We start from the raw sequence: 22,020 nt of genomic DNA, 5'->3' as shown, positions 1-22,020 counted from the left end.
GCGGGATTTTCTTATGAGGAGAGGTTGAGTAGGTTGGGCCTGTACTCATTGGAGTTTAGAAGAATGAGAGGTGACCTTACTGAAACATATAAGATTCTTAGGGGGCTTGACAGGATAGATGCTGAGAGGTTGTTTCCCCTTGCGGGAGAGTCTAGGATCAGAGGGCATAATCTCAGAGTAAGGGGTCGCCCATTTAAGACAGAGATGGGGAGGAATTTCTTCTCTCAGAAGGTAGTTAATTTGTGGAGTTCTTTACCGCAGAGTGGATCCTTAAGTATATTCAAGACTGAGATAGGCAGATTTTTAAATCAGTAAGGGAATCAAGGATTATAGGGAAAAGGCAGGAGAGTGGGGTTCAGGATTATCAGATCAGCCATGATCCCATTGAATGGTGGAGCAGACTCGATGGGCCGAATGGCCTACTTCTGCTCCCACGTCTTGTGGCCTTATGCTTTTAGTGTGGCCTTAGACTGCAGCAGAAGCTATAATGATGCTGACGCTGCAACTCGCAACTTGGTGGAGCAAACTATCGGGATGCTCAAAATGAAGTTCTGGTGCCTGAACCGGTCTGGTCAAGCCATGCAATATAGTCCACAGACGGTATCATGGATCGTCATTGACTGCTGCACCGTTTAAAACTTGGTGCTATGCCAGGGAGAGGAGCTGGCTGAGGAGGAGATGGAGAAACTGGAGGTTTCCTCCATGAGGAGGATGCCAGCGGGCATGAGGCTGAGGAGGTCCTCGAAGGCAACGATGACAGGGATGAGGCCCTTACACTGGCTAGACAAGGCAGTCGTGCTTGGGAGGCCCTCATAGCTGTGATATTTGTGGAGGACAATGATGACATGCAGTGAGGAGGCCCCATAGATCCTCACATTGCGTCTGTGAACATTTGACAGCAGTCTGGCCTAAAATGCTCCTATCATGGAGATGCAGTGGAGACCCTAACAGTCGCTCGATTGCAGGAGGATGATGAGGATATGCAATGAAGACACTCCATAGATCTCCATATAGCCTCTAAAAATGTCTACTCCTGTCTGGCCAAGGGCAGCTTGCTTGCACTCTGTGATCAGGATCATATCATAGAAATGCAATCATGAAACTTTAGAAGCATTTGATGCTTTGTCCACCTTCAGCACCTGAGCCCTTCATGAGCACAGCATCACTGGTCACAGATGCTGAATGGATGGGCCAGCCCCACCTTAAAGGTGCTACGAGCACACAGAGGGAATGATGGTACGCTGTGACACCTGCCCACAACATTCTGACAGCAATGACAAGCACTGACGATGTGCAGGCATCAGTAATATGTGCAGGGAGTGTGAGGCCGGACCATCACTTTGGTCTGAAGGCTGCACAAAGTACAGGGAAGAGGCCCTGGACTGAGACACCTGACCTTATCTTGTGCAGAAAGGTTTCACATTTGAGTGACATGAACATAGGCAGGGAGACATTCTTGGGAGTTTATTGACAATAGTAAACAGTATGTACAAGTGATTAACAGCTGTGGCCAGGCTGTTTAACCCGTCCGCTCCCGTACTTAGTGCAAGTCTGGGACTATTCCACCCAAGTGCCAAGTGCAAATAGAACAAAGGCAGTGCCATTTATTTGCCAATGGGGCAAAAACTGGCCCATTAGAATGCCAAAGCATGACTTAGAAATTAATGGCATAGTGAAATAACAGTGATTAACGGCCATCACCATAATTTCAAAGCCATTTGTTTGGAAAATCATGTACAGTACACACTCAATTTCTAATATGGCTTGCCTGTGAGCTCTCTCATAAAATTACCCATGAAGTCTTCATCTGCTATTATTGCTAACTGTAATTTCTAGCCTCACACCACAAAATACAATCATATAAAATCTGAAGTTATTTTAACGTTTGTATTGTTTGTTTGTTGTTGGACTATGGCAGATGAAACTTACCACTTTCACTCCTGGTGATAATAGGTCCTGCAGTAATTACTGCATTCCCAGTGGAACTGCGAGGAATTGTGGTAGTGAGCTCCATTATGTCTCTTCGTTTCCTTTTGTAGCAATTCTGTAAATTGGAATCAAAAATAATTTAGTCAGTAGACATTGATGATGCTTCCAGTAATATGAAGTAGTTCCTAATGGTCCATGTTTCATCATGCATTCTGAAATGTTTGAGGTTAACAGTAACTGAAAATAAAATTGGGTGATTACACTAATTAGAAGACTTGATGGCTAAAGTTGAGCCAAAGAAAGTAGGAATGTTTTTCATTGTTCCTATAGAGCTTCTGTATACCTCCTGGATCTTTATTCCTATGAAAATATCTCCGACACTGTACCCTCAAATAGCTTCTGGACTTCACTTGCTACACCTGTCTCCAAACTTGGGTAGCAGCTCATCAATGCTGCATGATGACACCACCCTACCCAGGTCATCATTATCCCACTATGGGATCTCCAACTTTAACTCTGTACTCCTTCCTATTATCTACTATCTATTTCTTATTTCCTGTTTACTATCAGGTTTTGGCATATTCTATTTTTATGTGACCAGCTTATGTAACTTGAGCTGTCCCCTAGTTCATTCATGTGCACATTTTAGCTGCTTCTCTGGATCCGAGCCCATCCATCCATTTCCACTTTTGTTCTTTCTTTTTAAATTCTTTTCTCATTACCTCTCCAAGATCCATCTCTACTATTGTCATACCTCATTTCACTTCTCCACTCTCACGTGCTTTGTCCTCCTAATTCCCAATCCCAGCCCTCCACTATTCCTCGACTTTTCTGCTCTCTTGCTGCCATTACATGCTTGACTCCCCCCTAGGTCAGACCACAGCTTCCCTCTGTGTCTCTTTAGACATCCTCAGAAGGGATCATCGAGACACTCAGTACTGGTTCATTATGAGCAACAACACTAATTGCCCCATCCCACTGTCTCATTGACCTTCCCATCCAGTGTGCTCACTGGGGACTTATCCTACCAATCTCCTTCCTGTCCAACTCACTCCTCTCACTGTTGACCCTATGGACTCTGCTAGTAGATCAGCTCTCACTGTCCCTCTATGCATCTCCCTCCCGAATGTCTGTTTACTTGTGAACACGGACCTTGTCATTCACGAACTTATTGTGGATGATTGCATCAAGATCATGACCTGAATGATAGCCTGGCTGAGGGGTGATGGCATTTTTCCCTTTAATGAAACCTCCCCGTCAGGCTACATCCTCTACCAGTTACCCTATCAAGTCTGTCGCGGTGGAGATATGGCACTTATCAGCAGATCATACCTTAGTCTGTCCCCTCCATTCCTTGGGGCACTTTCTTCTCCTTTGAGCATCTCACCTTGTTCCACCTCTGCTTTAAAATCATTGTTCTGTACCATCCTCACAACCAAGATAAATTTTTTTTCACCATGTTATTTTCACTGCTTTCCTCCCTCAGCCTAAGCAGCGGATGTCTTCTCATCCTTCAGTGCAACTCATCATGTTCTCTTTCTGAGATCACTGCTCTCTCATCCTCCTTAAATCTCTCCCTCCATGTAAACTCCCTAGCCCCGATTCATAGCCCCCCCCCTTGACCTTGCCATCCCCATTGTATCAATTACAGATAAGGCCATCTCTGATCACTTCCTTGTATCACTCACTACCTATCTCCCTCCCCATCCTTACCTCCTTCTGAATCCATCTCTGGAAAAAAACTAATCCCCTAATTCAGGTCCAGTTGCACTTTTAAAATCCAAACTGTCTAGCCAACTGTCTAGCCTTTGACCCATCATTTGCCACAATGTCTCTACAGCTCAATCACCCTCATCTCCATCTTTGATGTTCCAGTCCCCAGTAAAACTAACACTCTCTCCTGCCCTGGCCATTCCCCCTGGCACAGTCCTCATCTCTGCTCACTCATGTCCAATGGATGCAGCCTTGAAAGGATATGGCATACAACTGGTTTTGCCAATTATTGCCTGATCTGGCTGGACCACATAAAACACTGTTGGATTTTAATTTCATCTGCTAAAACTATTCACTATTCCAGAATCATGCTGGAATGCAAAGATAACCTCAGTCTTCTTTTCTTTACTGCAAACTGTCTTCTTAAACCTCTCTCCCCTGTCTCCTCCATTCTCATCTCCAAAAATAAATCTGAGGAGCTCATGGATTTCTTCATCACTAAGATTGAGCCCGCGTGAATAGCTGCCTCTGCTGCACCCTTTCTTTCCACTAGCCCACCTGGCCAAATTTCCTCTAAAGTTCCCCATTGTCCTTGCCCTAAAATTTGCCTCTTTCTCTAATTTCTTTCCTATCTTCCCTCATGCCCACTCCGAGTTCATTTTGTCCTTAAGAACCACCTGCCCACTTCCTTGACTTTATTCCCACTGAACTACAGACCACCCACCTTCCTCTCTTGGTCCCCATGTTAGCCAATATTATTAATTGATTAATTGTTCTCTCTTATCAGGTGTTGGCCCTCCCTCCTTTAAATCTGCCATCATCACCCCTCTCCTTAAAAAAACAACTCTTGACACCTTCATCCTTGCAAACTATCACCCATCTCCAACATCCGTTTCCATGCCATTCCTGCTTAAATTGTTTCCTCCAAATCCATGCCAATCTTATCTGGAATGCCACTTTTGAATCCCTCCAATCAGGTTTCCACCCCTGCCACAGTACCGAAACAACTAATCAAAAAGTCACGAATGACATCCTATTTGACTGTGACAAAAGTAAACTTTCCCTCCTCATCCTTCTTGGCCTGTCTGCAACCTTTGATACTATTGACAACAACATCTTCCTGAAACACCTCTGTACCATTGGCCAGCTGGGGGGACTACTGTCACCTGGTTCCGTTCTTATCATTCAAAATCATATTCAGAATATCACTTGCAATGGTTTCTCTTTTCACCCCCATACCATTACCTCTGGTGTTCCACAGGGATCTATCCTTCACCCTTCCCTATTTCTCATCTACAAGTTGTTCCTCGGAGACATCATCCAAAAGCACTGCATTAGTTTTCACATGTAGACTGATGACACCTAGCCCAACCTTACCACCACTTGTCTCAACTCCTCTCCTGTTGCTAACCAGCAATGGATGAGCAGAAATTTTCTCCACTTAAATATAGGGACAACTGAAACCTCATTCCGTACTCTATTCCCTATCCACTGAGTCCATCCCTCTCCCTGACAAAAGTCTGAGATTAAATGAGTCAGTTCGTGACTTTGGTGACATAATTGACCATGAGGTTAGCTTCCAACATAATATTTATGCCATCTCTAAGACTCTCTTTTTCCACCTTTGTTAACTGGCTTGGTGCCTGTTTCAGCTTATCAGCTGCTGAAACCCTCATTCTTGCCTTCGTTACCTCTAGACATGACTATTCCTATGCACTCCTGCCTGGTCTCCCATATTCTACCCTCCATAACAAAAACAAAAACAGAATTACCTGGAAAAACTCAGCAGGTCTGGCAGCATCGGCGGAGAAGAAAAGAGTTGACGTTTCGAGTCCTCATGACCCTTCGACAGAACTTGAGTTCGAGTCCAAGAAAGAGTTGAAATATAAGCTGGTTTAAGGTGTGTGTGTGGGGGGCGGAGAGAGAGAGAGAGAGAGGGGTGGAGTGGGGGTGTGGTTGTAGGGACAAACAAGCAGTGATAGAAGCAGATCATCAAAAGATGTCAACAACAATAGTACAAAAGAACACATATGTGTTAAAGTTAAAGTTGGTGATATTATCTAAACGAATGTGCTAATTAAGAATGGATGGTACGGCACTCAAGGTATAGCTCTAGTGGGGGTGGGGAGAGCATAAAAGATGTAAAAAAAAAAAATTTATTTATTTTTTTTCCTTTTTCTCTTTTTATAATGGAAATAGGTGGGAAAAGGAAAATCTATATAATTTATTGGAAAAAAAAGAAAAGGAAGGGGGAAACAGAAAGGGGGTGGGGATGGGGGAGGGAGCTCACGACCTAAAGTTGTTGAATTCAATATTCAGTCCGGATGGCTGTAAAGTGCCTAGTCGGAAGATGAGGTGTTGTTCCTCCAGTTTGCGTTGGGCTTCACTGGAACAATGCAGCAAGCCAAGGACAGACATGTGGGCAAGAGAGCAGGGTGGTGTGTTAAAATGGCAAGCGACAGGGAGGTTTGGGTCATTCTTGCGGGCAGACCGCAGGTGTTCTGCAAAGCGGTCGCCCAGTTTACGTTTGGTCTCTCCAATGTAGAGGAGACCACATTGGGAGCAACGAATGCAGTAGACTAAGTTGGGGGAAATGCAAGTGAAATGCTGCTTCACTTGAAAGGAGTGTTTGGGTTCTTGGACGGTGAGGAGAGAGGAAGTGAAGGGGCAGGTATTGCATCTTTTGCGTGGGCATGGGGTGGTGCCATAGGAGGGGGTTGAGGAGTAGGGGTTGATGGAGGAGTGGACCAGGGTGTCCCGGAGGGAGTGATCCCTACAGAATGCCGATAGGGGGGGTGAAGGGAAGATGTGTTTGGTGGTGGCATCATGCTGGAGTTGGCGGAAATGGCGGAGGATGATCCTTTGAATGCGGAGGCTGGTGGGGTGATAAGTGAGGACAAGGGGGACCCTATCATGTTTCTGGGAGGGAGGAGAAGGCGTGAGGGTGGATGTGCGGGAGATGGGCCAGACACGGTTGAGGGCCCTGTCAACGACCGTGGGTGGAAAACCTCGGTTGAGGAAGAAGGAGGACATGTCAGAGGAACTGTTTTTGAAGGTAGCATCATCGGAACAGATGCGACGGAGGCGAAGGAACTGAGAGAATGGGATGGAGTCCTTACAGGAAGCGGGGTGTGAGGAGATGTAGTCGAGATAGCTGTGGGAGTCGGTGGGTTTGTAATGGATATTGGTGGACAGTCTATCACCAGAGATTGAGACAGAGAGGTCAAGGAAGGGAAGGGAAGTGTCAGAGATGGACCATGTGAAAATGATGGAGGGGTGGAGATTGGAAGCAAAATTAATAAATTTTTTCAAGTCCCGACGAGAGCATGAAGCGGCACCGAAGTAATCATCGATGTACCGGAGAAAGAGTTGTGGAAGGGGGCCGGAGTAGGACTGGAACAAGGAATGTTCCACATACCCCATAAAGAGACAGGCATAGCTGGGGCCCATGCGGGTACCCATAGCCACACCTTTTATTTGGAGGAAGTGAGAGGAGTTGAAGGAGAAATTGTTCAGCGTGAGAACATGTTCAGCCAGACGAAGGAGAGTAGCGGTGGATGGGGATTGTTCGGGCCTCTGTTCGAGGAAGAAGCTAAGGGCCCTCAGACCATCCTGGTGGGGGATGGAGGTGTAGCGGGATTGGACGTCCATGGTGAAGAGGAAGCGGTTGGGGCCAGGGAACTGGAAATTGTTGATGTGACGTAAGGTGTCAGAGGAATCACGGATGTAGGTGGGAAGGGACTGGACAAGGGGAGAGAGAAGGGAGTCAAGATAACGAGAAATGAGTTCTGTGGGGCAGGAGCAAGCTGAGACGATCGGTCTACCGGGGCAGTTCTGTTTGTGGATTTTGGGTAGGAGATAGAAGCGGGCCGTCCAAGGTTGGGCGACTATCAGGTTGGAAGCTGTGGGAGGGAGATCCCCAGAGGAGATGAGGTCAGTGACAGTCCTGGAAACAATGGCTTGATGTTCAGTGGTGGGGTCATGGTCCAGGGAGAGGTAGGAGGAAGTGTCTGCGAGTTGACGCTCAGCCTCCGCGAGGTAGAGGTCAGTGCGCCAGACAACAACAGCACCACCCTTGTCAGCGGGTTTGATGACAATGTCAGGGTTGGACCTGAGAGAATGGAGTGCAGTAAGTTCAGAGAGAGACAGGTTAGAATGGGTGAGAGGAGCAGAGAAATTGAGACGACTAATGTCGCGCCGACAGTTCTCAATGAAAAGATCAAGAGAAGGTAAGAATCCAGAGGGAGGGGTCCAGGTGGAGGGAGAATATTGGAGATGGGTAAAAGGATCCGTTGAACTGGGAGAGGACTCCTGCCCAAAGAAGTGAGCCCGGAGATGAAGACGGCGGAAGAAGAGTTCAGCATTATGCCGAGCCCGAAATTCATTGAGGTGAGGGCGTAAGGGTATGAAACTAAGTCCACCCCTTAAAGCCAAGCTTTTGGTCACCTGACCTGATGGGAGGAAGTTTATGGAGGCAACGGGGTCTCGGCCATTGGCTGGAAAGCCAGCAAAAGACTGGTGTTGCCTCTTCCTAGGAAGGTCTGTCAATATTATGTGCCAATGAACTCTCTCAGTTCCTTCGCCTCCGTCGCATCTGTTCCGATGATGCTACCTTCAAAAGCAGTTCCTCTGACATGTCCTCCTTCTTCCTCAACCGAGGTTTTCCACCCACGGTCGTTGACAGGGCCCTCAACCGTGTCTGGCCCATCTCCCGCACATCCACCCTCACGCCTTCTCCTCCCTCCCAGAAACATGATAGGGTCCCCCTTGTCCTCACTTATCACCCCACCGGCCTCCGCATTCAAAGGATCATCCTCCGCCATTTCCGCCAACTCCAGCATGATGCCACCACCAAACACATCTTCCCTTCACCCCCCCCTATCGGCATTCCGTAGGGATCGCTCCCTCCGGGACACCCTGATCCACTCCTCCATCACCCCCTACTCCTCAACCCCCTCCTATGGCACCACCCCATGCCTATGCAAAAGATGCAATACCTGCCCCTTCACTTCCTCTCTCCTCACCGTCCAAGAACCCAAACACTCCTTTCAAGTGAAGCAGCATTTCACTTGCATTTCCCCCAACTTAGTCTACTGCATTCGTTGCTCCCAATGTGGTCTCCTCTACATTGGAGAGACCAAACGTAAACTGGGCGACCGCTTTGCAGAACACCTGCGGTCTGTCCGCAAGAATAACCCAAACGTCCCTGTCGCTTGCCATTTTAACACTCCACCCTGCTCTCTTGCCCACATGTCTGTCCTTGGCTTGTTGCATTGTTCCAGTGAAACCCAACGCAAACTGGAGGAACAACACCTCATCTTCCAACTAGGCACTTCACAGCCATCCGGACTGAATATTGAATTCAACAACTTTAGGTCGTGAGCTCCCTCCCCCATCCCCACCCCCTTTCTGTTTCCCCCTTCCTTTTCTTTTTTTTCCAATAAATTATATAGATTTTCCTTTTCCCACCTATTTCCATTATAAAAAGAGAAAAAGGAAAAAAAAAAATTTATTTATTTTTTTTTACATCTTTTATGCTCTCCCCACCCCCACTAGAGCAGTACCTTGAGTGCCGTACCATCCATTCTTAATTAGCACATTCATTTAGATAATATCACCAACTTTAACTTTAACACCTATGTTTTCTTTTGTACTATTGTTGTTGACATCTTTTGATGATCTGCTTCTATCACTGCTTGTTTGTCCCTACAACCACACCCCCACTCCACCTCTCTCTCTCTCTCTCTCTCCGCCCCCCACACACACACCTTAAACCAGCTTATATTTCAATTCTTTCTTGGACTCGAACTCAAGTTCTGTCGAAGGGTCATGAAGACTCGAAACATCAACTCTTTTCCTCTCCGCTGATGCTGCCAGACCTGCTGAGTTTTTCCAGGTAATTCTGTTTTTGTTTTTGTTTTGGATTTCCAGCATCCGCAGTTTTTTTGTTTTTGTTTCTACCCTCCATAACCTTGAGATCATCCAAAATGCTGGTGCCCTTTTCTGAACTTCCACCAAGTCCCATTCATCTATCACCCCTGTGCTTGCTGACCCAAATTTGCTCCCGGTCAAGCATAATCTTGATTTTAAACTTCTCATCCTTGTTTTCAAGTCTCTCCATGGCCTCACCCCTCCCAATCTCTGTAATTTCCTCCAGCTCCACAAACCTATAAGATATCTGCCTTCCTCTAATTCTGGTTTCTTGAGCATCCCCGATTTTAATTGCTCTATCATTGGTTTCCTGGGCTCTAAGCTCTGGAATTCTCTCCCTGCACCTCTCCACACCACTTTCCTCCTTTAAACCACCCCTTAAAGCCAAGCTTTTGGTCATCTGACCTGATGGGAGGAAGTTTATGGAGGCAACGGGGTCTCGGCCATTGGCTGGAAAGCCAGCAAAAGACTGGTGTTGCCTCTTCCTTGGAAGGTCTGTCAATATTATGTGCCAATCAGGCAGTTGAGAGGTCACTGGTGGGCCTTTCACCGGGATCAAGGATCCTGGGGATGGAAGTCCTGCCTGCCAAGAGCTACCAGCCAATCAGAGTGTTATGATCTCAGTAGAGACCAGTGACACGTTCACTTTTTTTAAGAACTTGAAAACCCAGGTATTTACTAAAAGAATTAAGCCACCAAGGTTCACAGTTTAAATTAAAGGAATTTTAGCACACAAAAATCCAAAAACAAGAATATTAATAACAACAGTCTATCTTAAATAATCATTTACATTAAAGATATGAAAAGCACAATGAACACAATTGCTTATACTTTAAATCAAAGTTCTTAATTCAAATTTCCTTCTACACCTATTTGTCTAACAATTCAAATCAGATACTCATCAAAAATTGGAAGGTTAACCACTTGGCCTGAGTATTGTTTCAAAGATTTTTTATAAGGGTTGAGATTTTTTGGGCCTTCCACTCACTCTGGGCAAGGTTTTCCCTTAAAATTTCATCCAACTATTCCACATTTATAGACTTCTCATTCAACACAGGTGTTGCTATTGTCTTAAAAGTAGCCACCTCAGGTTAGGACTCTTTGGTTCCAGTAATCTTTAACTCTGGAGTCTTGCAACTAAAACTCTTTCTCCCTTCTCAGCTTGGCTATCCCAAAAGTCTAGCTCACTATTAGGAGTCCTTCACTTACAAGAAAGTCAAACTCTTTTAATAAATTTTGAATGAACTCAACTGGAAAGAAATGTTCGTTGCTCTGCAGCCAGATTGTGCTGAAACTAAAAACTAAAATGTTGCTTTAGACAAGAGCCAAACCCAAAATATGCTCACCCCTGTAATTAACTTCTAGTTGACCCTTTTTTTTTATTGTTTATTTCCCAAGCAACTTGATCATATGATCATTTACTGAAAGCCAGGTGCTTTACCAGAAACCTTTCAGAGTAATCTAGCTCTTAAATTACCACCAAAAACATGATTTTTTTTGCCCAGAAGCACATGGGCCATTATAAGAGGCCAGCAGCTTTTTTGCTCAGCTGCACCACCGATGATGGCTGCTGCAGAAATGCACCCGCCCAAGATCCGGGTCTTTGTGGGATTCCTGGACTCAACGAGTGATGGCAGGAGGTGTTTCCTGGGATGAGGGTGCTGGGGGAGGGAGGTATATGGGGATCAGCAGCAAGGGAAGGGGGTTGCTCTCAGCATCCAACCCAACCCTTCCTGATGCCAGGTCCATCTATCAGGCACTGAGTGCCTTTTGAACAAGGAATCACAGCCCCAACCCCCCAATTTCTCCCTGGGAGACCTCAAGGAACCCCACACTGGTAAGCCTGTCATGCTCCACGCGTGGCAACAGGCCCACCTGCAGCTGGTTTAATACCAGTGGCAGCATGAAGAGGCCCTTAAATGGAATTCATTTCCCGCTTAAGGATCTCAGTTGACATTGGGTTCAAAGCCTGTCCACGGGCCTTCCTGCCATGGGGATGGAGGTTGGAAGGTGGTCAGGGCCCCACTGGCTACCCTCCGGCCTGATTAAATGCTCTTCCCACCTTGAAACTTGCATAAAACACCACCCATTATCTCTTCCTGTGGCTTGGTGTCATCTTTTGTTCAATAATGCTCTTGTGAGGTGCTTTGGGACATTTTTTATGTTAAACGTGCTGTATAAATATAAGTTGTTGTTATTATCGCTGTTGGATGAATGGAATATGTCAGCAATGAAGTCTTTAATTTATTTTTAAAATTAGCAACAGTGCTTTTTGCCGCTGTACTGAAATTCATCAATTATGTGACATCAGCATGGGTTTCAGATTAGCAAACAAACTGATTTTATGATTATCTTGGAATGTCCTTTGCTTTCCAATTGCATTGTTTGAGATCATTGAGAAATTTCAGGTTATTTTGTTTCACATTTATTATCCTAACTGTCTTGGAGAAGATGTGGGAGAGAATGTATACTTTGAGGAACGTGGCAAGATAATAGCAACTTTATGGTACCATATAACAATAGATGATTGGACTTTGTGTGCCACAAAGTGTTGCCTGTCCACTTACTCAAAATTCACCTGGGCTGAGGTCTCACGGATCTTCATAATTCTTTCATAGCATCCTGTATATCGACATAGTTCAGCAGGGAACACACGGGGAATAATTTTAACAACCCCTTGCCCATCCCAAGACAAGGTGGGTTTGGGTCAGATGGGAAGTTAAAAAGTTAAAAATCTGAAACAAGAAGGCTGCCTAAGCCCACCTACTTCCAGTTTTAACAAACTGGGGGACAGATGACCAATCTGCTCTCAGGAAGCGGGTATGTCAATGAAACTTTTTAAAGAGGCTGTGTGCCTTCATTTTAATGATTGTTCTATTAATACTGGCATGGGTTTCTCCAGAAACCAGGGAGGTAAAAGGAGATAAGAAGGGCTGGATCCATAAGTTAAGTGCCTTTACAACATTGCTTGTGGTCCAGGAGGAACTTGCTCTTCTGCTTCATTTAAAATTCAGGATGCTTGGGAAACCTATACTTCCGGGTTCCTGTCCAGAACTCCTCCCCTACTCCGAACATGCAGCCCTGTAAATATTGAGCCCTTCGAGTTTTAATTTACAGTTGAATTTTGACACACTGACATCTTACTTGGGTCAGCCAGAGTGAAATCATGGTCAGGGGTCGATCGCAGCCAGAGGCCCATTTCCTGTCCGCTTCCGGGCCCGCTGATAACGCACACCCGATGAACAAAAAATTCAGGCCAAGGTGTGTCTTACCAGAGCCCTGTATAGCTCTTTCTTGTCTTATGAAGAAAGGTTGAGCAGGTTGGAGCTTAGAAGAATGAGAGGTGATCTTATTGAAACATATAAGATTCTGAGGGGGCTTGACAGGGTAGATGCTGGGAGGATGTTCCCTCTTTTGGGAGAATCGAGAACCTGGGGCAGAGGTGTCTCTTGTTTAAAATGGAGATGAGGAGGAATTTCTTTTCTCAGAAGGTTGTTAATCTCTGGAATTCTCTTCCACAGAGTGCAGTGGAGGCTGGGTCATTGAATATATTCAAGGCTGTTAGATTTTCAATCAACAATGGATTTAAAGGTTAGGGGGAACAGGCAGGAAATTGGAATTAAGGCCACAATCAGATCAACCATGATCTCATGGGCTGAATGGCCTACTCCTGCTCCTTTCTATTATGCTGTTATGAACTTGATTGGTTATATTTCTTTCTTTGTTATACCATTAGATATTTTTGGCAGAATATGAGACAACCTTTCTGCACATCATTACAAGCCCTGTGCTTGAATCTTACCAACTGCTTGTATTTGCATAGTGCATTTAAAACAGGAAAGCAGTCCAAGGTGCTTTAAAACATCAAAAACAAGGCCAAAGAAGATACAACTGAGGTGAAGGGGAATTGTTTGTGTACGGGTGGGTGAGAAGAAACTTGGTCAAGGAACTGGATTTTAATTAAAGTCTTAAAGGAGTGGTAGGTAGCAAGGCAGGAGTGATGCAGACAAAGAATTCCAGAATTTGGGACTCAGGAAGCATAAGGTCACTACTATCAGGGCAAAGGGAGGAGGGGATGAACAGAAGGTCAAAATCAGAGGAATGGAGAGCTCTGGAGTTCATATAAGGCTGAAACAGTTACGTTGATAGGGAGGGGTGAGGCCATAAGGAATTTAAACCATAAAGATGAGAATATGACCTTTGAAGTGTTGGATTTCTCCGACACTGAAAAGAAACCCAACATTTAAAAGCTTTAGATAAAAACAAAAAAACTGCGGATGCTGGAAATCCAAAACAAAAACAGAATTACCTGGAAAAACTCAGCGGGTCTGGCAGCATCGGCGAAAAAAGCTTTTTTTAAAAGCTTTATCCTGATTGCCATTTTTTATTTTTAAACTCCAGAACAAAGTTTCTGGAATGTCACACCTTGTTATGCCTAGGGAGCTACTAACAGACGACCTGGGATTGTTCAGACCAATTCCAAAGGGACCCACAGGAATGCCTTTTTGATAAGCCATCCTTGTTACTGGAGTCAGTAGGTCCACTGAGACAATGGGCCTTGGCTTCTGTCAGGCGTCAGAAAGTGCTGGCCCGCAGGAATTAGAAGAAATATATGCACACTTACCTGGTCTTGAAAATTACGTTGACACTTCCGTTCACCGGCCCCAGCAAAGTCTGGATCCAACGTATTCAAGGAGGCCACACCCCCTTTTTTACGGCACTTGCTGCCATAAAGCAGGTAAGTTTAAAGGGCCAGGGAAATTGACAGGCCGGGGGGTAGGTAAGTATCTAAGTGGATAGGATTGGGGGGTGGCGGTGTTCAGAGAGGGACGGGACGGAGGCCTGGTGGGTTGGAGTATTGGTCAGAGCTCCAGGAGGGGGTGGGGAGTCGGTCGGAGGTCTAGTCGGGGGAGAGGTTGGAAGTCAGTGGCGGGGGCAGTCCGAGGTCGGGGGCGGAGGTCAGTCGGAGGTTTGGGGGGGGGGGGGGGGGGGGGGGGGGGGGTCGTGTTGGCAGGTGAGGCAGAGGTTCAGGTGGGTTTGGAGGTCTGTTGGGGTCGTGGGGTAGAACAGTCCAAGGTACAGGGGAGTCGTTGGGGGGAAGGGATCCAAGGTCCGGGGGTGTGGGTAGGAGTCAGATCTCTGGGGGGTTTGGAGGTCTGGGGATCTTTGTGGGGCGGCCTGAGGTTGAGGCAGGGGGTGGTCAGAAGACCATGGGGAGTAGGTGAGATCCGAGGTCGGGAGCGGAGGTCAGTCAAAGGTATGGGGATAGAGGGTGGAGATTGGGGCTGGGGGGGCTGACGAAGGTTGGGGTGGTGGGGGCTGTCGGATGTGGGGGATGTCTGAGGTCGGGGCGGTGGGAGCTGTTGGAGGTCGTGGTAATACGGGATCTGAGGTCAGGGGGTGGGGGATCTGAGGTCAGGGGGTGAGGGATCTGAGGGGGGGGGTGAGGGATCTGAGGTTGGGGGGTGGAGGATCCGAGGTCAGGTGGTTGAGGGATCTGAGGTCAGGGGGGTGGGGGATTGTGGGTGGGGATGTTGGAGTTCATGAGGAGGGGGCTGTTGGAAGTTGGGGGTGGGGGATTGGAGGTCGGGGGGGCTTGGGGGATTGAAGGTTAGGGGGTGGGTGATTTGGGGTGGAGGGTGTTGGAGTTCTGGGGTGGGGGTGTTGGATGTCAGGGGCGGGGGTATTGGATGTCAGGAGCGGGGGTGTTGGATGTCGGGGGCGGGGGTGTTGGAAGTCGGGAGTGGGGGTGTTGGAAGTCGGGAGTGGGAGTGTTGGATGTCGGAGGGTGGGGGTGTTGGATGTCGGGGGGTGGGGGTGTTGGATGTCTGGGGGTGGGGGTGTTGGATGTTGGGAGTCGGGGTGTTGGATGTCAACGGTTGGAGGTATTGAAGGTCGGGGGTGGGGGTGTTGGATGTCGGGAGTGGGGGTGTTGGATGTCGGGAGTGGGGGTGTTGGATGTCGGGAATGGGGGTGTTGGATTTCAGGGGTTGGGGGTGTTGGATGTCGGGGGGTGGGGGTGTTGGATTTCAGGGGTTGGGGGTGTTGGATGTCAGGGGTTGGAGGTGTTGGATTTCAGGGGTTGGGGGTGTTGGATGTCGGGGGGTGGGGGTGTTGGATGTCGGGGGGTGGGGGTGTTGGATGTCGGGGGGTGGGGGTGTTGGATGTTGGGAGTCGGGGTGTTGGATGTCAACGGTTGGAGGTATTGAAGGTCGGGGGTGGGGGTGTTGGATGTCGGGAGTGGGGGTGTTGGATGTCGGGAGTGGGGGTGTTGGATGTCGGGAATGGGGGTGTTGGATTTCAGGGGTTGGGGGTGTTGGATGTCAGGGGGTGGGGGTGTTGGATTTCAGGGGTTGGGGGTGTTGGATGTCGGGGGGTGGGGGTGTTGGATTTCAGGGGTTGGGGGTGTTGGATGTCAGGGGTTGGAGGTGTTGGATTTCAGGGGTTGGGGGTGTTGGATGTCGGGGGGTGGGGGTGTTGGATGTCGGGGGGTGGGGGTGTTGGATGTCGGGGGTGGTGGTGTTGGATGTCGGGGGGTGCGGGTGTTGGATGTCGGGGGGTGGGGATGTTGGATGTCGTGGTTTGGAGGGTGGAGATCGGGGATTGTGGGTGTCGAAGGTTGTGGATGGGAGGTGTTGGAAGTTGTTGGGAGTGGGGGACTGGAGTTGGCAGGGGCGGGGGATTGGGGGTGTCGGAGGTCGGGGCAGTAGGGGATTGGATGTCGGAGGGTCGGGGATTGGGGTGGGTGTTGTCGGAGGTCGGGGATGGGGGGTTCGTGGTTCAGAGGTTGGGGGTGGGAGTGTCGGACTACAGGGGTAGGGCATTGTCGGAGGTCTGGGGCTTGGGAGGTGTCGGGAGCTGTGGGGGGAGTTCCGTGGGGTCAGCCTGGGTCTTTACAATAGTTACTCAGAAATTAGAAGAGGTTTTAATTCTAACTTTTTCTGAGTAACTATTGGTATAACCCTGGTGGAACCATCCGAAGTTGGTGATTTAAACCACATTTTCGGATGGTTCCCAGAGCAATGCAATTGTCCGGAGGAAGTGTGCACTTCTGGGCAATTGCCATGCAAATTCTTACCTAGGAACTTCCCAGAAGGATCCCGCAGTGCATTTTTGGGGTACCCCCCAAATCCGACCCTGTGGAGCTTGGAAGTTATGGGCCAATGGCTTCCCAAATGCCAGATCCTCAACATAAATGGCACCCCTTTCAACCCTTAAAAGCTGAGACACTATCAGTCCTGAAACCAAAGCCAATTCCAGACTCTGGATAAACAGCCGTTTGGAAGTCATTGTGGAGGAGGAAAGTCACATGAGCCAAGACTCGGGCCCTTAGAACAGTTTAATATTACAATTCTGGGCTGCACACCCGGTTTGCTGTTTTATGATCCGACAGGCAAGCCACAAAGAAGCCGGCTCTATCCAGACAGGACAACTGACCCATCTAACTTGACTCTGCTGGAAGATTTCATACCATCACTTACAGAACTGAGTCAATCTCTGCATGTCCATTTCATCTTGTGACATCAACACCAACTGAAAAATGAAACTGACAACAGTGGTCTCCAGCCAGCCAAACTTGAAACAGCTATGTAAAAGGATTCCTCATTGGACTCTGATTTTGGTATTTTGGAACTCACGAGAACCAATCTTCAGTTTTTATGTGGTCTTTGTACTGTAAACCTCCTTTTGTCTATCCCCACTTTGCTGTGTGAATGTGGAGTGGGATGTTGTAGACGCTCCTTTCGCGGATTTTGAATGTGTGAATTGAACTAACCTGAATTAACCCTATCTCGAGTTTGCTGTGGATTATTAGTAAAATTGGACCACAGTTGAGGGGTTGGGAAAAATACGCCACTGCTTATTCTTTAAAACAAACTAATTCAAAACACCTTCTATTTACAGACAGTTGGTAGGAGGAAAATCAATACTGTTTGAACTGACCCCCCTTCCTGTCCATAACAGAACTGTAGAGGCACAAGGAAACAATGTATGCTAGTGCAGAGTGGGATTAGCTGAGTTGCTCTAGCAGGGAGCCAACACAGATACAGTGGGCCAAATGACCTCCTGCTGCACTCTAACCATTCTAGATTCTGTGATTCTATGGCCGGAATTTTGACATCAGCATGAGGGGGCAGGCCTGGCACATCGATGCGCGGTGACTTTAGGCATGTGTCCCGACATCAGTATGCGTCATTTGGAACTTTCGTTTGGCAGGCACGTGCTGGAGGTGGCTGCGCACCCACCGAACTTTCAAAGGCCTATTAAGGCCATTTAAAAAACCAATTAAAGTACCAGCCATGCGTCACGCTGGGCAGGCCTTAATTGGCCCATGTAAAATGGTGGTGTGGAGCCGATCGCGGGTGGCGATCAGCTCCACGCCCGCCCGCACCCACTCCTGACCGGCCCGCCCGACAGGCAGAAATTCCTGCCCTATGCTTCTAGGAAGAGATGATTGGTGAATAGGGCTTGGTGTGGGAAAGAATATAGATGGCAGAGTTTTAGATAAACTGAAATCTAGGGAGAATGAAGTGTGTAAGACTGACAAGAGCAATTAAGACTAAAGGTAATAAAAGCATGAGAAAAGGTTACAATGGTAAATGGGCTGAGCTAGGAGGTAGAAGATGTTACGGTAATGGAAATTTGTGATCTTTCTGAGGGAGACGATATGAGGTTAGAAGCTCAGATCAAGCTACACAATTTGACATAACAGTCTCAAAGACTCCTGTGCCACATAAATATAAATAATACCACTTACTGGTGTCAAGAAGGGACAGTCATCTGCTTTGCAAAGCTTTGTTACACAGTGTAAAAACACTGGAGACATCTTCTGGTTTTTGTGCTTCACAAAGCGAAAAACTTCAAATGAAAATTTGCCCATCTGACTCCTGCCATTTTCTGTAATTGTCGTCTGTGGATCCTTGGTACAGCTGATTTCACCAGTAAGAACAACAGCAAAGTTAGCAAAAAATGAGAAACTTGATCTACCACCACACCACAGCCCCAATACTACTGTTTAATAGTTTTAACTTTGAACTCATCTACGTTACTATAAAGGTCACTATGCTCACAATAAAGGAATGAATGGTATATTGAGAATATAAGCAAAACAAAACTCTACATTTACTATTTGGATAAATGAGATATCCATATTTGGCTATTTAATTGGGTTTGACCTGGACTAACCCATACCAATTTAAAATGGTCCCAAATTGAAGCCACAAAAAAAAAGCCACACTAAATTGAACTTTTCCTTAGCAAGAGTCTGCCATTAAATTCATTACTAAAAAGATTATTGTTGGACATTTTGCTTAGTTTGGACACTTGTCGGTGTTTTGTATGGCACAGTAGGATAGGTTTTGCAAATTTGTGCTTCCAGTCCAGTACACATTGGGAATTTAGATACTTACCTAGTAGGAATTTCTATCCCTTCACTTTAATAGTGTAAAATTGAGGCTATAAGCCCACGTTTCCATAATGTGCTTAGATGACTGTGCAAATTCATGTAACTTAACCTACTGTGGTGGGTTTGGTCAGTCACCAGTTGCACTGTAAAACTATTGGTGTGGAGAGAGCAGCAGTGGGCATCTGAAGTCTTCCCGACTGATGGACATTGGCTAAACGTGTAGATCTGTTATTGGGAGAATTGGGGAATATTGTCCACGGTATCCTTTGATGGTACAATCATTTTTTTATTCCCTATATGGATGGGGAAAATGGTTTTAATTCTATTTATAAAAAGAATTTTGCAAAACAAGTATCAACCAATGTTGCAGGAAAGGTCATTACTTTCTCAACCAAGAGGGGATAATACTTGTATGAAATGGGTATGTATGATGGGATATATTGCAATTTTTAGGATTGAATGTCTTTGGGGACTTGAACTTATAAAACTGGAACATTTAAATTCTAGTTTGATTATTATAAGCTGGTGTGTAAGTCTCCATAAAAAAAATCACAAAGTTTCTAAAAGAGAGAGAGTTAAAAATGAAGATCTATGGAGGATTAGGGAAAAGAAATAGAAAAGCAGAAAGAAGTGGAGAAATCCTTAACTCCCAGGCAGGAAGTCATTGTGATGCCTAGACTGCCTTCCTAGCAGCTGCATTGGAAACCCTGATGGTACAATAAGGTACTAATGCTTCTTGATTCAGGTTTATTTATCTATATAGTGTATTTATCTATATGATACACTATATGATGCAATATTAGTTCTGTCACTGAATGTATTTGACAGAAAAACTAGCAGGCAAATCTTCCAACCTGACCCTGACTACTATCAGGTTAAATAGTGCTCAGCATAGCAGAGATGTGTGGACCCCAGTGTGGCCAACTTGTTAATTTATGCTTTATGATGGAATATATGGATTATTTTTAGGATTGGCAGCCTGTAACTAGTGGGGTGCCGCAAGGATCAGTGCTTGGGCATCAGCTGTTTATAATCTATATCAATAAATTAAAGGAGGGGACCAAGTGTAATGTATCTAAGTTTGCTCATGATACGAAACTCGGTGGGAAAGTAAGTTGTGAGAATGACATAAAGAAGCTGCAATGTCATATGGACAGATTCATTGTGTTGGCAAGAAAGTGGCAGATGAAGTATATTGTAGGGAAACATGAAATTATCTGCTTTGGTAAGAAGAATAGAAAAGCAGAATATTTCTCAAAAAGTGAGAAATAAAAAAATGTTAGTATACAGGTAGATTAGGGTGGCCTATATAAATTACTGTAGGTTAACACGTAGGCACAGCAAAAAATTAGGAATGCTGATAGTACATCATGTTAGCTTGATTGCAAGGGAATTCGAGTATAAGAGTGAAGAAGTCTTTCTGCAATGAATGAGGGCTTTGGTGATGCCACACCTGGCGTAGAGCGTAAAATTTTGATTTCCTTACCTAGGGAAATATATGCTTGCCTTAGAGGCAAGTGATGGTCACTAGATTGATTCCTGGGATGAGATGGATGTCCTATGAGGAAAGTTCAAACAGAATGGACCTGTAAGAGTTGAAATATATAGGCCTGAATCTTCTGATTAGCGTGTGGGGGTGGGCCCCGCACGCCAATGCCTAAAATGATGCACGGTGACGTTGGGCGTGTGTCCCGATGTCATCGTGCATCATTCCGATCTTCAGTTCAGCAGGTGTGCAGCGGAGTCAGCTGTGTGCCTGCTGAACTGTCAAAGGCCTATTAAGGCCATTAATCAACTAATTGAGGCACTTGTTAGGGTTGGCGGGCAGGCGAAGTGCCCAGGGTGGCCTTCGCATTTTTCATGAAACCTCATCCACGGTCGGGATGAGGTTTCGTGAAGGCTTTATTAATTTAATAATTGTTTCGTGTAAATTGATAAACATGTCCCACCTCGTGACAAATTCACATGTCTGAATAATTTTTAAAATTCCTTTTTTCAATTTTTCACAATTAATCTCCTTGAAGCAGCTCCGTGCCTCAGGGAGATTTCGGCGGTCTTTCGCGAGCAAAAGAGCGCAGGCCCCGACTCTTCCTCCTCCCCCACCTGCACAGGTAGCGCTGAGCGCTTCTGGGTGTGTGTCACACTGGATGGGCCTTAACTGGCCTACCCATGTAAAATGGTGGCGTGCAGCCTATTGCGGGCAGCGATCGGTTGTGCGCCCACCCGCGCCCAGCCTGCCTGATGGGGAGAAAATTCTCCCCATAAAATTCTTAGAGGGCTTGATGGGACATGCTTCCCCTAGCTGATGAAACTAGAACTAGGGTTCATTGTCACAGGTTAAGTGGTCGATGATTTAGGACTGAGATGAGGAGAAATTTCTTCACTCAAGTTGTGAATCTCTGAAATTTTCCACCCAAGAGGGCTGTGGGTGCTCATTCATTGAATATATTTGAGACTGAGATCGATAGATTTTTGGACACTTAAGAGAATCAAGTGATATGGGGATAGGGTGAGGAAGTGGAGTTGAGGTTAAAGGTCAACTATGAACTTATTGATTGGTGAACCAGGCTGAAGGGGACATGTCTTACTCCTGTTCCTATTTCTTATGTTCATATAAGATTTTAAATATGGAAATGCTTAAAAATGGTTACAACTTTACATTTGATATAGCTGTCACATGAATGGATATCAGGAAATTGGTGCAAACTTTGCAGAATTTAAAGATTTATTTTGAATTCAGAGCTTCTGAAAGCTGTTTGTGTTTTTATTTGTTTATACTTATTTCAAGCCTTATCAAATGCATCCTAAGTATAGGATATAATCTGACTTGTGGATAGGCAGCCAGAAAGCAGTACTGCATTGGTATTTACTGATCTTAGATAAAGCTACTACTCACCTGAAGAAAAGATCATATCTATGTTCATCATTTGGATTACCAGAAGGTGTGGTGTAACAATAATCCATAAAGACGTGCCATCTACACAAATAACAAGAGATATTTTTAAAATCAGAAGTATTTATCATATTTAGAATGGATCAAATAA

At 46.1% G+C, this 22,020-nt stretch overlaps 1 protein-coding gene across 1 annotated transcript in view; it reads right to left on the bottom strand.

Annotated features, from left to right (window-relative positions):
• The window catches only part of zpld1a (zona pellucida-like domain containing 1a), a 70,446-nt gene that overhangs the window by 24,409 nt on the left and 24,017 nt on the right, over positions 1-22,020 (bottom strand). The window contains exons 7-9 of the mRNA XM_041211854.1: positions 21,873-21,953; positions 18,329-18,500; positions 1,930-2,044 (exon numbers count right to left, since the gene is read on the bottom strand). Of these exons, the coding sequence (XP_041067788.1) occupies positions 1,930-2,044; positions 18,329-18,500; positions 21,873-21,953 (368 nt within the window). The remainder of the gene's footprint in view (positions 1-1,929; positions 2,045-18,328; positions 18,501-21,872; positions 21,954-22,020) is intronic.

The sequence above is a fragment of the Carcharodon carcharias genome, chromosome 18 (genome assembly GCF_017639515.1).
Source record: "Carcharodon carcharias isolate sCarCar2 chromosome 18, sCarCar2.pri, whole genome shotgun sequence".
Classification (NCBI taxonomy): Eukaryota; Metazoa; Chordata; class Chondrichthyes; order Lamniformes; family Lamnidae; genus Carcharodon; species Carcharodon carcharias.
The sequence above is the reverse complement of the archived record's forward strand: the minus strand, read 5'-3'. Positions and strand labels throughout refer to the sequence as shown.